The following is a 12,642-nucleotide window of genomic DNA, read 5'->3' on the forward strand; positions in this document are numbered from 1 at the left end:
CAATTCTTCATTTTTTCTATGGTGAGAAAAGATTGCTAAAACGACTGGAATGATTAAACAAAACAAATGAAAGTGAGATTATAAAGGAACGAGACATCGTGATATTGTCTCCCATAATGTTTCAACCACAAATAATGGTCAATCGAAACCTATCACATATAATCATTTACATCATCTCAACTGAAGTCAGAGAGAATTAGGCCTGAAATACCATCTTGTAAAAGGGAAGTCTGTGTCACAAAAGATACTGAGCATGGGGAAATTACTGACACAGAGTCATCTGCTCCCAAAACCTCCCATTCCAAAGAACTGTGCATATACAAAGGAATAAAAACAAAGGATCAGTTCTAAATGCAAAGTCTAGGTGGGGAAAGGGGAACAAAAAAGAATGGGAAAAGAAACCTTCCTCTTCCCCAAACCTGGGACATCCTTCTTTTCACAGAGACTCCAACCCTAGCGCCAAGGAAGAGATCAGCAGGAAGGGCGCTGCTTGGGTGGGAACACCCCTCTGGGACTGGTCTCCAGGAGTCAGGCCAGAACTCTGCTCCTGAAACAGCACAGCTGTCTGTGTGGGCGCAGCACTCTCTGAGAAGGTCACTGTGCAAACAGGACACAGGGCCCAGCAGAAAACCAGTTGGAGTCATGGGCAGCCTAGCACCCTTTTCCCATTTTGCCATTTCCTAAACCTGATCTCAAGAAATGCTATCATTCCTACAGATCAGAGGTCTACCTCTTGGAGGATAACTCCCCATACTCAGGGTACACTCTGACTTGACCCTGATACTCACATCTACTCTTTCTTTTTTCTTCCTCTACTACCTTTAGCACAAAACACTCATTCTGTCTCAATTCAAAACAAACCCTGTCCCATGGACACGTCTGGTCGACATGAGCATTCTCCCAGTGCTCATTCATGAAATTAAAGTCAGAGTAAACTCAGTCCTCTCTTCCTCTTTTCCCTGTCCTCTGTTCAACCTCTAACTCAACACTAAATCAAAGCTGCCCCTTGGTAAATTCCCTCCATAAAAGGGGAAACAATGTGTTAAATTCCCCAAATGGCTATTATGCCATCATCAGACATGTCCTTTTCCCATTCTGAATCACAGGGGCAGTCAGAATCAATTTTTTCCACCACCATGATGCACAGACTAGTCTATCATCCATATCCCCATCTTACATCTTAACTCAAAAGCCAAGCTCTTAAAAGGCCCAGACATTTCAGCAGGGCTGTTTTTCCCCTGGGCTCTGACTTTAAATCTCATCCTGATAACAAGGTCTCCTCCTTGATCACCCCCTACCCAAAGTCTCCGTCCCACCCACTTAAGGATATGCCTCCCCAATGAAAGACTCTAATTCAGAACATATCTCTGCTCTGGGAATATTTACTCCCACTTTCTCCAACCTTTATCCAAAAAGCATGTGTACCAGTTAAACTTCAACCCTTTCTCCCCCCCAAAAAAACAAGTGTATAAGCCTTATTTTACCAGACGTCCATCAAAACACAACATTCCATATTTCTCTACTGTCTCTATTATTGCCGTATGATATCAAGAATTCATCTATTTCCTGGGTATTTTCTTCAGTCCTAAAGCTATAAGCACACATCATGCATTAATGAACCTATCACAGGTAATAAAAGTGAAAAAAAAAAAAAAGATGGGGAAATAACCGTCTTCTCCTCCTCTCTGTTCATTACCCCTGTCCTCACTGCACGCATAGGACTATTTAAATTTGTTGTTTCTATCCTTACAAGAACAATGTACATTTTTGCCTAGTAAAGCTTCTCTCTGTTTTGTTGATTCAAAATTGGGAGGAAGTACATTCAGAAGAGATGAGATTGTCCATTTCAAAAAAATGTATAATCATGATGGATCTCCCCATAGTTGCTTGGTCTTTGAAGTCTAATTTCCTCAAGTCAGTCCCCAACTAGAAACTTGAAAATAAATAAAATCAAAAAGGAGTTCCTGTCGTGGAGCAGCGGAAACAAATCCAACTGGGAACCATGAGGTTGCGGGTTGGATCCCTGGCCTTGCTCTGTGGGTTAAGCTGTGGTATAGGTTGCAGACAAGGCTCAGATATGGTGTGGCTGTGGCTGTGGCATAGGCTGGCAACTGTAGCTCCAATTAGATCCCTGGACTGGGAACCTCCATATGCCACAAATGTGGCCCTAAAAAGCAACAAAAGAAAGAGAAGAAAAAGAAAAAAAAGAAAACCAAAAAAATTTAAGTCCATAAATTAATCATCACTTAGAAGTCATCTGCCCCCTGAGGCCAAATGCCTCCAAACTGAGGGATTTGCTGAAATGAAAGAAAACCTGTGGAGTCCTAAACTCCAATTACATTTCACCAGACTCATTATTGTCACTTTCCTTTAGCAAATAGGGTTGGCTTGGGTTGCAAATGTGAAAGATTGAAGAAGGTTTTAAAGGAACAAATCAACCCCCTTTTACCCCAATACCACTGCCAGCTCTTCCTACTGACAACTTAAAATTGATCATTTCTTATCATATATAACTCTCCCATCTACATGAGCCATTATAGCTCACAGGCTCTGAACTCTACATATATTCTTTCATTTAATCCATCCCCAAAACCTGACAGGTAAATTTTAACATTTGCATTACACGGATGTGAAAACTGAGACCCTAAAGGAAACTAATGGCAAAGAACTATGTCAGTCAACAGAGTTATTTAAAATAGGCCATGATAATCCTTTGTTAATACTGTAAGTTACTGAGTATCTTAAAGATTAAAGGGATGTATAACTCCTAAGATTTTTTAATTAGAACATTTTTAAATGCATACCTGTTTTTTCCTTGAATTTGCTCTGGGAAACAGGCCTGCTGACAACACAGATGTAAATGGAGAGCAGCATAGCTCAGGAAAAGGGTTTGGAATAGATGGCATTTCCAGAACATCAAGATCTTTCTTTTTTCTCCTACACCAAGGGAACATAGAATGTAATTTACATAAAACAGAATGTAAAATATAATTGCTGTCAGGATTGAAAAGTTAAGGCCAGCATGCACCACTCTGTGACATTAATATCATATAAAGTATACAGCAAAGGTCTGTGGTGTACTTTCTGCACATCAAAATAAAATATATCAATTGATATAAATCAATCTTCTATAGCATTCCATCTGTGGAGGGGGACTTTAAAAAAAAAAAAATCACCAGGCCGGGAAACCCCATTTCAAGCACTTTTGATAATTTTCCTTGAAGTTAAAATACAGACTACAAAATTATTGATGCAAAAATCATCCCGAGAAGTTGGACATTGTTTTGCATCCATTAAATTGATAAAGTCTATAAACATTTAGTGAATTTCTCCCTATGCTATTTTACTAATCACTTTTCGAAGTTATGGTCTATTAATTATAGCTGTGGTTCATTTCACTTCAAATTTCATTCACAATGTTGCCCACACACAGTCTGTTGATTTTTCAAGTGCTTATAGATACTAAACTGCAAGGCAGTGTTTCTGAGGAGGTAAGTGAATATAACTTCCTAGTATAAATGTACTCTAGTCCACTGCAGAGTAATTTTAACTTCAGTGAAGTTGAAGCACTTTGAAAATCTGAAAAAAGTACCATTAAAATGTATGAATATAAAGGACTATAGATTTTTGTATTGTTGCAGCCTTTTTCTTTCTTAAAGTATGTGCAAGATTGTGAACTCTAGAGGCACTTAGTGCTGAATGCTGTGGAGACTGGGAAACCTTTTAAAGCCTCTATTCTTTCCTGCTGAACAGCAAGACTGCTCAAATGTCAATCCGTGCTTTGCCTCTCCAGGGTCGCTGTAAGACTCTATGTGGGAGGTGAATTCATTTATTCTATGATTTTTTTAATATATAACAGAAAAAGGTTTTTTTGCTTTTTTTTTTTTTTTTAATGCAGGACCACGAAGAAAGAAGAAAGGTGGGGGTGGTCAGCCTGGAGCCTGGCCTCCTAGTTCACACGGACCGGCAGAGGCGAGAAATCCGGAGCTCTCAATGAAACGGTGATGCTATTTATAAGGCGCTGGGAGATCGCAATGTCCTGCTGATCCGGTAGGAGCCAGCTCAAAGGGAATTGTCTTCAGAGACTTTGACAAACTTGGCCCAGCTCTGGGCACATGGCTCACCCCCTAGGACCGCCTCCTCACCCCCTCGCCGGCAGCCAACCCAGGACACTCCCCCGCGCCCTCCGAGGGCTGCCTACCTGTCTGCAGCACAGCCGCGGGTCCCGTCCGGAGGGGGCAGGAGCGCCCGCGCGTGCAGCCAGGGGGCCGGCGCCAGGTCGCGGGCGTCGCCCCTCCCCTGGGCAGCGCCGCACACCTGGGCGGCCAGCGGCGAGTCCCGGGCAGCCGCCCGACCCGCGGCGCTCTGCCCATCTTGCAGGGAAGTGGTCATTGTCGCCGGTCGGGGGGCTCAGGCGTCATGGGAGACCCGGCGCGGGGGGAGAAGGAGGTCGGGCGGCTGGAGGCGAGGTGCCGGCTCGGCAGCCGGAGCGCGCTGCAGGTGCGGTGGCCTCGCCGCCTGCGCTCCGGGCCCGGGCGGCTCAGACTCGGGGCCGAGCAGCAGGCGAGGCGGCGGGGGAGGGGAGGGGGCGGAGGAGGAGGGTGGGGAGAGGGGAGGAGCGGCCGGTGGGTGGGGGCCTCGGGCGGCGGGGCGAGGCGCGGAGGGGGCGGGGAGGGCGCCGGGTTTGGGGCGGGCGGCGCGCGAGGCCCGGGGCACTGGGGGGGCGCTGGCTTGGGGCCCTTGTCGTCCGCGCCCGGGCCTGGCTACCAGCTCGCGAGGCCCCGGCCGCCACCTCCCCAGGTGGGAGCCCGAACGCGAGGCTGAGCCCGAGGTCCGGGCGGACCCGCGCTGCGGGAGGCGGGACCCATGTGAGCCGACGCTCCCGCTGGGGTAACCTGGCCGACCGCCGGCTGAGCAGGGGTCGGGGCAGCGCTGACCCCCCTAGACCTTTCATTCTTCTTGCTCTGCTATCTCAGATCACCTCAGCTGTCGCCGGGCCGCCATGACAGGCCCCACCGTGCCGGGAGGCCAGGGGGCCAGGTTTGTCCCAGTCCTTCCCCCACGTGCCTCTTCTTCCTTCCACTCCACAACTAAAGACACGGGAGGGGGTAAGGGGATGGACGATCGGGGAGCAGGAAGTGCAATCAGTGTAGAAAACTCCTGAGATGTTTGAGAATTCTTAATAAGGTATGGGTAAACCCGACACTGTCTTGAGAATTAGAAAAATTACTAATTTTCTTCTGATAAGACTAGCTATCATTTAACGAGTTCTCACTCTGCCTAGTCCTGTTCAACCTCACAACAACCTCATAAATTTAGATGCTTACCCTTTTTAGCAGATAAGGAAATTGGGGCTCAACGTCATAGAGTACCTGGTACAACAGTACTAGTAATTGGTGCAGTCAAGCGTCTAACCCAGAAGATTCCACCTCCCAAATCCAGACTATTTGAAGTAGAAATTACATTACGTTCACCGTCTTAGATGGAGCAACCTTGCTCTGAATTCTGGGTGGTAATTCTGTTTCTGCTTTTCCTGTAAGTGCCCCCAGCCCAGTTCACTATTTGAGATTTCCAAATGTTTTATACACTCTTTGTTTTTTGACCAAATTAGGTAACATCTGTTCCTGGCTTCTGTTTCACCAGGTTTTCTTAACCTTCACAACCACTGCCCAGGGAAAGGCAAACACTGCCTCCTAAAGAAACTGGCACAACCCCCTCCTCCATATCCGTGTGTTCACACACACGTTGGCACCAACCACTGCTGACACCCAGGGGTCACTAACCCCCAGCCTGTGAGAAACTTGGAGTACTTCCTGGAGACAGAAAAATTTTGAATCAAAGAGCTTACAGAATCCAAGGTCTTCCGTTGTCCTGAAGTCAAAATTAAGACCCAACAAAAAGCAGCACTGGGCAGGGTCACACAATAGATGTGGTCTCCAGGACACTTATAACAATACAATGGCTAAGCCAAGACAAATTAGTAATACTAATCATGATGATAGCTAATGTATTGGTGTTGTGTGTTGTGTGCCAAGCAGAGCCCTCATTCACATCCGATTCCCTGAAGTGTGGTCTGGATTCTATGTGTGGGTTTTAAGAGAGTTTAATATAAAAACCTACAGATGGGTTGAGGTCATCCCAGCAAAATAAAAAAAGAGGCATGTATTTGCAGATACCTTGAGCTAGAGACATAAAGAAAGAAATACACTTTCATCGTCATCAACTCCATAAGTCATACCTGTTTTTATCCAAAAGCCTTGCAGCCATTGCTCCTGTCTAAAAATGATATAGTTTGAGCATTCTAACAGAAAAGTGAATCAGTGGCTGAAGTTTGTCCCCTCCCTACTCTGGACAATTCCTTCTCTCTCTCTCTCTCTCTCTCTCTCACACACACACACACACACGTGTGTGTGCGAGCATGCAAACACAGCAGGCTGTCTTTTTGGGAGAGAAGAGATTAAGTGGAAAATATTTTGTTGAAATCACTGGAAATACTATTTCCCAATAGTGTATACTGCTCTGCTTCCCAGCGGAAATTTTAACCTCAAGAAAGAGTATTTGTTGGGTGAAGTTGAGGTCTCAATTGTGTCTTCCCTCTCTGGGTATCTTCTCATTTAGTGGAAATCCAGAGAGCATCCATTTGCAGGCTTTATGCTCCTCCTCTAACCTCCATAGGTAAAAATTGTAATACCTGCAGGCATCAGAGGCAAAAAGGAAAAGAACAAATCTCTGAGGAATGAGAATCTAAATAGTTTTGCCTTGTAGATTAACATTAATACTGAATTTACTCCCAGACACCTTGAGGATCTATATCAAGAAGGATAGAATTCACTTAAATTTTTCTTTTTTTTTTTGTCTTTTTGACATTTCTTGGGCCGCTCCCACAGAATATGGAGGTTCCCAGGCTAGGGGTCTAATTGGAGCTGTAGCTGCTGGCCACAGCCACAGCCACAGCAAAGCAGGATCTGAGCCGCATCTGCAGCCTACACCACAGCTCACGGCAACACCGGATCGTTAACCCACTGAGCAAGGGCAGGGATCGAACCCGCAACCTCATGGTTCCTAGTCGGATTCGCTAACCACTGCGCCACGACGGGAACTCCCCACTCACTCAAATTTTGAAGCAAGACAACGAAAGAACTAATTTTTGCATACCAAAGATTTACCAAAAAATAATGATTCTAAATAAAGAACTATGCAACTTTATGTAGATACAGAATACTGTTGGACCTAGTACAACCTAAAAGTATACAGAGGCATTTTTCTGTCAAAAGGGAAGTTAAAAAAAGAGATTTTCCTTCCCATAACTAACAAAGATACCTGAAACAATAGGGAGATATCTTGGTACCAAAGAACAAGTCCTCTCCTAGTGCTGTGTCCCTTTTGACTTGAGCCTATAAAAAGGCAAAGGAAGCAGTTTGTCTCCTGGCTCCTTCCCCTATTTGTGAATTTTTTCCACCCCTTTGTCTCCGGGGATCCTAGCCTTCCTACCCTTATGAAAAATGTGTCTTCCTTGCTTATCTCTCCCTTTCTCACTGAATCAAATTTCTTAACCCTTTATATTAGGAAAGAGAAAACGGGTACAGAAAAGAAGTTCACAAACAAAATTGTGATGACTTATCACAAGGCAAACACTGATGTCAGGTCATGGAATGCATTATTGTCAGTCCTTAAAAGCCCGGCCTCCAATCCAGGTTTTCAGAGTAATCACCTCATAGTTTACCCATAAGTATCCGTTTCTACTCACAATAGAGTACACTGTCTGGTTTGCACCTTAATATAAATGGGATGATGCAGTATGACCCTTTAGTTTTTGACCTGCTTCCTTTAGTACACAATATTTATGATAGTCTCCCATGCTTTTACAATTATCTGTAGTTTTCCCAACTCTTCTATTGTATGTAAATATCACATTTTTTAATCCATTCTACTACTGATAAACATCTGGGCTATTTCCAGCTTTGGACTGTTATTAATAGTGTGGCGGTGAATATTTTGCACCCTTCTCTTGATGCACATGTGGATACATTTCTGCATGGCATGTGTACAGGAGTGGCATTCTGAGGTTATGGTGTGTCTGTGCTTATCTTCTGTAGATACTGCCAGTTTCTCAATCGATTTTACTAGTTTTCACCATGACCAGCAATGAATAAATTTCCCCAGTTCTTCATATCCTTGACAATTGGAATATTATCAGAACTTTTACAATAGACATTCTGGTGCACATATAGTGATATCTCATGGTAGAATTTGACTTTTCTTAATGACTGATGACATTTGAGCACCTTTTCATGTGATTATTTGCCATTTGGACATTCCCTTTTGCTAGGTACCAATTCACATTTCCTGCTCATTTTATGATAAATTGTTTTTTTCTTATTCTTCTGATATTCTTGTATTCTAATATTTGAAATCACTATCTCTTTGCTACTTATGTTTTGTTAAGACATTTTGTCTTATATCTTGGATCACCAAGTGGTATCTTTTGCGAAACAGAAGTTCTTAAGTATAATATAGCCAGATTTATCTTTTTATGATTATGTTTTGATCCCACTTAGAAAATTCCCCTATATATTGCAGAAATTTGTCATTTTGCTTTTCACATTAAAATCTGTGATCCGCCCCAAACTGATTTTTTTTTTCCCTTGGGGTATGAGCATGTGAAGGTATAGAGGTTGTTTTATTTTTGTTGCCATAAATCGATAATTATCACAGGCTTAATCATTAAGAGGATTAGTCTTTCCTCAGAACTTTGTGGCGCCTCTTTTGTCATAATTCAATTGTTTAATCTATCCTTGGGTCTTTTCTGGCCTCTCTCTCTTCCATTCCTTTGGTTTATTTATGCCATTATCACACTGCCTTGATTACTATGATTTCTAAAAGGTCTTACTATTCCATAGAACAAGGCTTTTCACTTTATTCTTCATCAGCCTATTAATTTTAGAATTAGAGTCACAAGTTCTACAAAGACCTGCTGGAATTTTGATTGGACTGTATTAAATCTATAAATCAGTTTGAGGAGAACTATATTAAAAAAATATAATGGCCTGGTCCATGAAATTGGTGTCTTTCCACTTGGTTGTACCTTTAATATGTTGCAATGATGTTTTATGGTTTTCTGCATAGATTCTTGCACATGTAGTATTAAACATGTTCTTAGATATTTGATATTTTTACACTATTTTGGATACCTTTCTAAAATTTCATTTTCTATCATTTGTTGTTGATGAAAACAACTGATATCTGTGTTTATCTCTTTATCACATAATTATCTTCACACATTAATTCTAAAATTTTTCCTGAAAACATTTTTAGATTTTCTATGTATGTGATTATATTATCTATGAATAATAAGTTTTATTCAGGTCTTTCTAATTTTATATCTTTAATATTTTTCTTTAGTTTTACTACACTGCTTAGGAATTTGAGTACAGTGTTGAATATGAGTGTTGATAGCACAGATTCTTCTTATTCTGAGCTCAAATGGATGTGTTAAACATAATATTGTCCTACCCTTACCATATATATTTTTGTCAGATAAGGAAAGAGGGTTCCCTCATATTCCTTGTTTGCTAAGAATTTTTATCATGAATTGATATTGAATATTATTAAAAAGCATTTCTGTATCTACTGGGTTGATTATATAGTTATCCTTCTTCATCCTATCGAAGTAATGAGATTTTTTTTAATAGTAAACTAAACTTGCATTCCTAGAATAAACCCTACTCATTCTTTCTTATATATTTTTGATGTTTTCTGATACTAACTTTTAATTTTTGCACCCTGCTCATGAATGAGATTGGCCCGTAATTTTACTTTCTTGTGATTCTTTTTTTTTTTTAATTTTTATTTATTTATTTATTTTTTTTTTATTTTATCTTTTTTTTTTTATTTTATTTTCCCACTGTACAGCAAGGGGGTCAGGTTATCCTTACATGTATACATTACAATTACATTTTTTCCCCCGCCATTTCTTCTGTTGCAACATGAGTATCTAGACATAGTTCTCAATGCTATTCAGCGGGATCTCCTTGTAAATCTATTCTAGGTTGTGTCTGATAAGCCCAAGCTCCCGATCCCTCCCACTCCCTCCCCCTCCCATCAGGCAACCACAAGTCTCTTCTCCAAGTCCATGATTTTCTCTTCTGAGGAGATGTTCATTTGTGCTGGGTATTAGATTCCAGTTATAAGTGATATCATATGGTATTTGTCTTTGTCTTTCTGGCTCATTTCACTCAGGATGAGATTCTCTAGTTCCATCCATGTTGCTGCAAATGGCATGATGTCATCCTTTTTTATGGCTGAGTAGTATTCCATTGTGTATATATACCACTTCTTCCGAATCCAATCATCTGTTGATGGACATTTGGATTGTTTCCATGTCCTGGCTATTGTGAATAGTGCTGCAATGAACATGCGGGTGCACATGTCTCTTTTAAGTAGAGCTTTGTCTGGATAGATGCCCAAGAGTGGGATTGCAGGGTCATATGGAAGTTCTATGTATAGATTTCTAAGGTATGTCCAAACTGTTCTCCATAGTGGCTGTACCAGTTTACATTCCCACCAACAGTGCAGGAGGGTTCCCTATTCTCCACAGCCCCTCCAGCACTTGCCATTTGTGGATTTATTAATGATGGCCATTGTGACTGGTGTGAGGTGTTATCTCATGGTAGTTAGTTTTGATTTGCATTTCTCTTATAATCAGCGATGTGGAGCATTTTGTCATGTGTTTGTTGGTCATCTGTGTATCTTCTTTGGAGAAATGTCTATTCAGGTCTTTTGCCCATTTTTCCATTGATTGATTGGTTTTTTTGCTGTTGAGTTGTATAAGTTGCTTATATATTCTAGAGATTAAGCCCTTGTCAGTTGCATCATTTGAAACTATTTTCTCCCATTCTGTAAGTTGTCTTTTTGTTTTCTTTTGGGTTTCCTTTGCTGTGCAAAAGCTTTTCAGTTTGATGAGGTCCCATGGGTTTATTTTTGCTCTAATTTCTATTGCTTTGGGAGACTGGCCTGAGAAAATATTCATGATGTTGATGTCAGAGAGTGTTTTGCCTATGTTTTCTTCTAGGAGTTTGATGGTGTCCTGTCGTATATTTAAGTCTTTCAGCCATTTGGAGTTTATTTTGGTGCATGGTGTGAGGGTGTGTTCTAGTTTCATTGCTTTGCATGCAGCTGTCCAGGTTTCCCAGCAATGCTTGCTGAATAGACTTTCTTTTTCCCATGTTATGTTCTTGCCTCCTTTGTCAAAGATTAATTGACCATAGGTGTCAGCGTTTATTTCCGGATTCTCTATTCTGTTCCATTGGTCTGTCTGTCTGTTTTGATACCAGTAGCACACTGTTTTGATGACTGTAGCTTTGTAGTATTTCTTGAAGTCTGGGAGAGTTATGCCTCCTGCTTGGTTTTTGTTTCTCAGGATTGCTTTGGCGATTCTGGGTCTTTTGTGGTTCCATATAAATGTTTGGATTGTTTGTTCTAGTTCTGTGAACAATGTCATGGGTAATTTGATAGGGATTGCATTGAATCTGTAGATTGCTTTGGGTAGTATGGCCATTTTTCCAATATTGATTTTTCCAATCCAGGAACATGGAATATCTTTCCATTTCTTTACCTCTTCTTTGATTTCTTTGATTAAAGTTTTATAGTTCTTGGCATATAGGTCCTTTACCTCCTTGGTCAGATGTATTCCAAGGTATTTGATTTTGTGAGGTGCAATTTTAGAAGGTATCGTATTTTTGTATTCCTTTTCTAATGTTTCATTGCTGGTATACAGAAATGCAACTGACTTCTGAATGTTAATCTTATATCCTGCCACTTTGCTGAATTTATTAATCAGTTCAAGGAGTTTTGGGGTTGAATCCTTAGGGTTTTCTAGGTATAGAATCATGTCATCTGCATACAGTGACAGTTTGATCTCTTCTCTTCCTATATGGATGCCTTTGATTTCTTTTGTTTGTCTAATTGCTGTGGCTAAGACTTCCAAAACGATGTTGAAGAGCAGTGGTGAGAGTGGGCATCCCTGTCTTGTTCCAGATTTTTCTTGTGATTCTTATGAGGTGTTGATATAAGGTTATGGTGGCCTCATGAGAGGTGAGGAGTGTCCTTCTTTTCATCTTTCCTTAAAGAATGTGTATCACATTGGTGGTTTTTTTTTTTTCCATAATAGTTGATACAGTTTACTTATAAAGTAATTTGGCCACATGATTTTCTTTACAGGAAATTTTTAAATAAATAACAACATTTTTAATAGATATAGGACTGCTCTAAATTTTAGTTCTTCTAGTGTTGATTTTTATAAGTAGCTTTGTTTAGGAATTTATCTCTTAAAAACAATTCATAGTTTCTTCTCAACTTTTAGTCCATATTCCTCAATAAAAAAGCGATGAAAAATATATATATACCTGACTTATCAAATTATATTTATTTACCTTTGCTGTCTTTCCAGACAATGCAAGGATATTAGAGTACCTTTATATAAAATGTCCAGAATTAGCAAACCTCCAGAGACAGAAAGTATATTAGTCATTACTTAGGGCTGTATGGGTTGGAGGAAGATGGAGAGTGAATGCTAATGGTTATGTGTTTCTTTTGGGGGTGATGAAAATATTCTAAAATTAATTACGATGGTTGTACAAATCT

The 12,642-nt window shown here is 40.9% G+C and overlaps 1 protein-coding gene across 8 annotated transcripts in view; it reads right to left on the reverse strand.

Annotated features, from left to right (window-relative positions):
• The window catches only part of GRB14 (growth factor receptor bound protein 14), a 127,400-nt gene extending 122,817 nt beyond the window's left edge, over nt 1–4,583 (reverse strand). For all 8 annotated transcript variants that reach the window (XR_014829466.1, XR_014829468.1, XM_021075428.2 and 5 more), the window contains exons 1-2: nt 4,202–4,583; nt 2,805–2,937 (exon numbers count right to left, since the gene is read on the reverse strand). Coding sequence is in view for 6 of the 8 variants with exons in the window: in XM_021075428.2 (XP_020931087.1) it covers nt 2,805–2,937; nt 4,202–4,392 (324 nt within the window). In the remaining 2 variants the exon portion in view is untranslated. The remainder of the gene's footprint in view (nt 1–2,804; nt 2,938–4,201) is intronic.
• Nucleotides 4,584–12,642: the final 8,059 nt, after the last annotated feature.

The sequence above is a fragment of the Sus scrofa genome, chromosome 15 (genome assembly GCF_054392235.1).
Source record: "Sus scrofa isolate SSC_HxYL_T2T_F1_AM1 chromosome 15, Sscrofa_HxYL_maternal_Yorkshire_Landrace_v2.0, whole genome shotgun sequence".
In the NCBI taxonomy this organism is placed as follows: Eukaryota; Metazoa; Chordata; class Mammalia; order Artiodactyla; family Suidae; genus Sus; species Sus scrofa.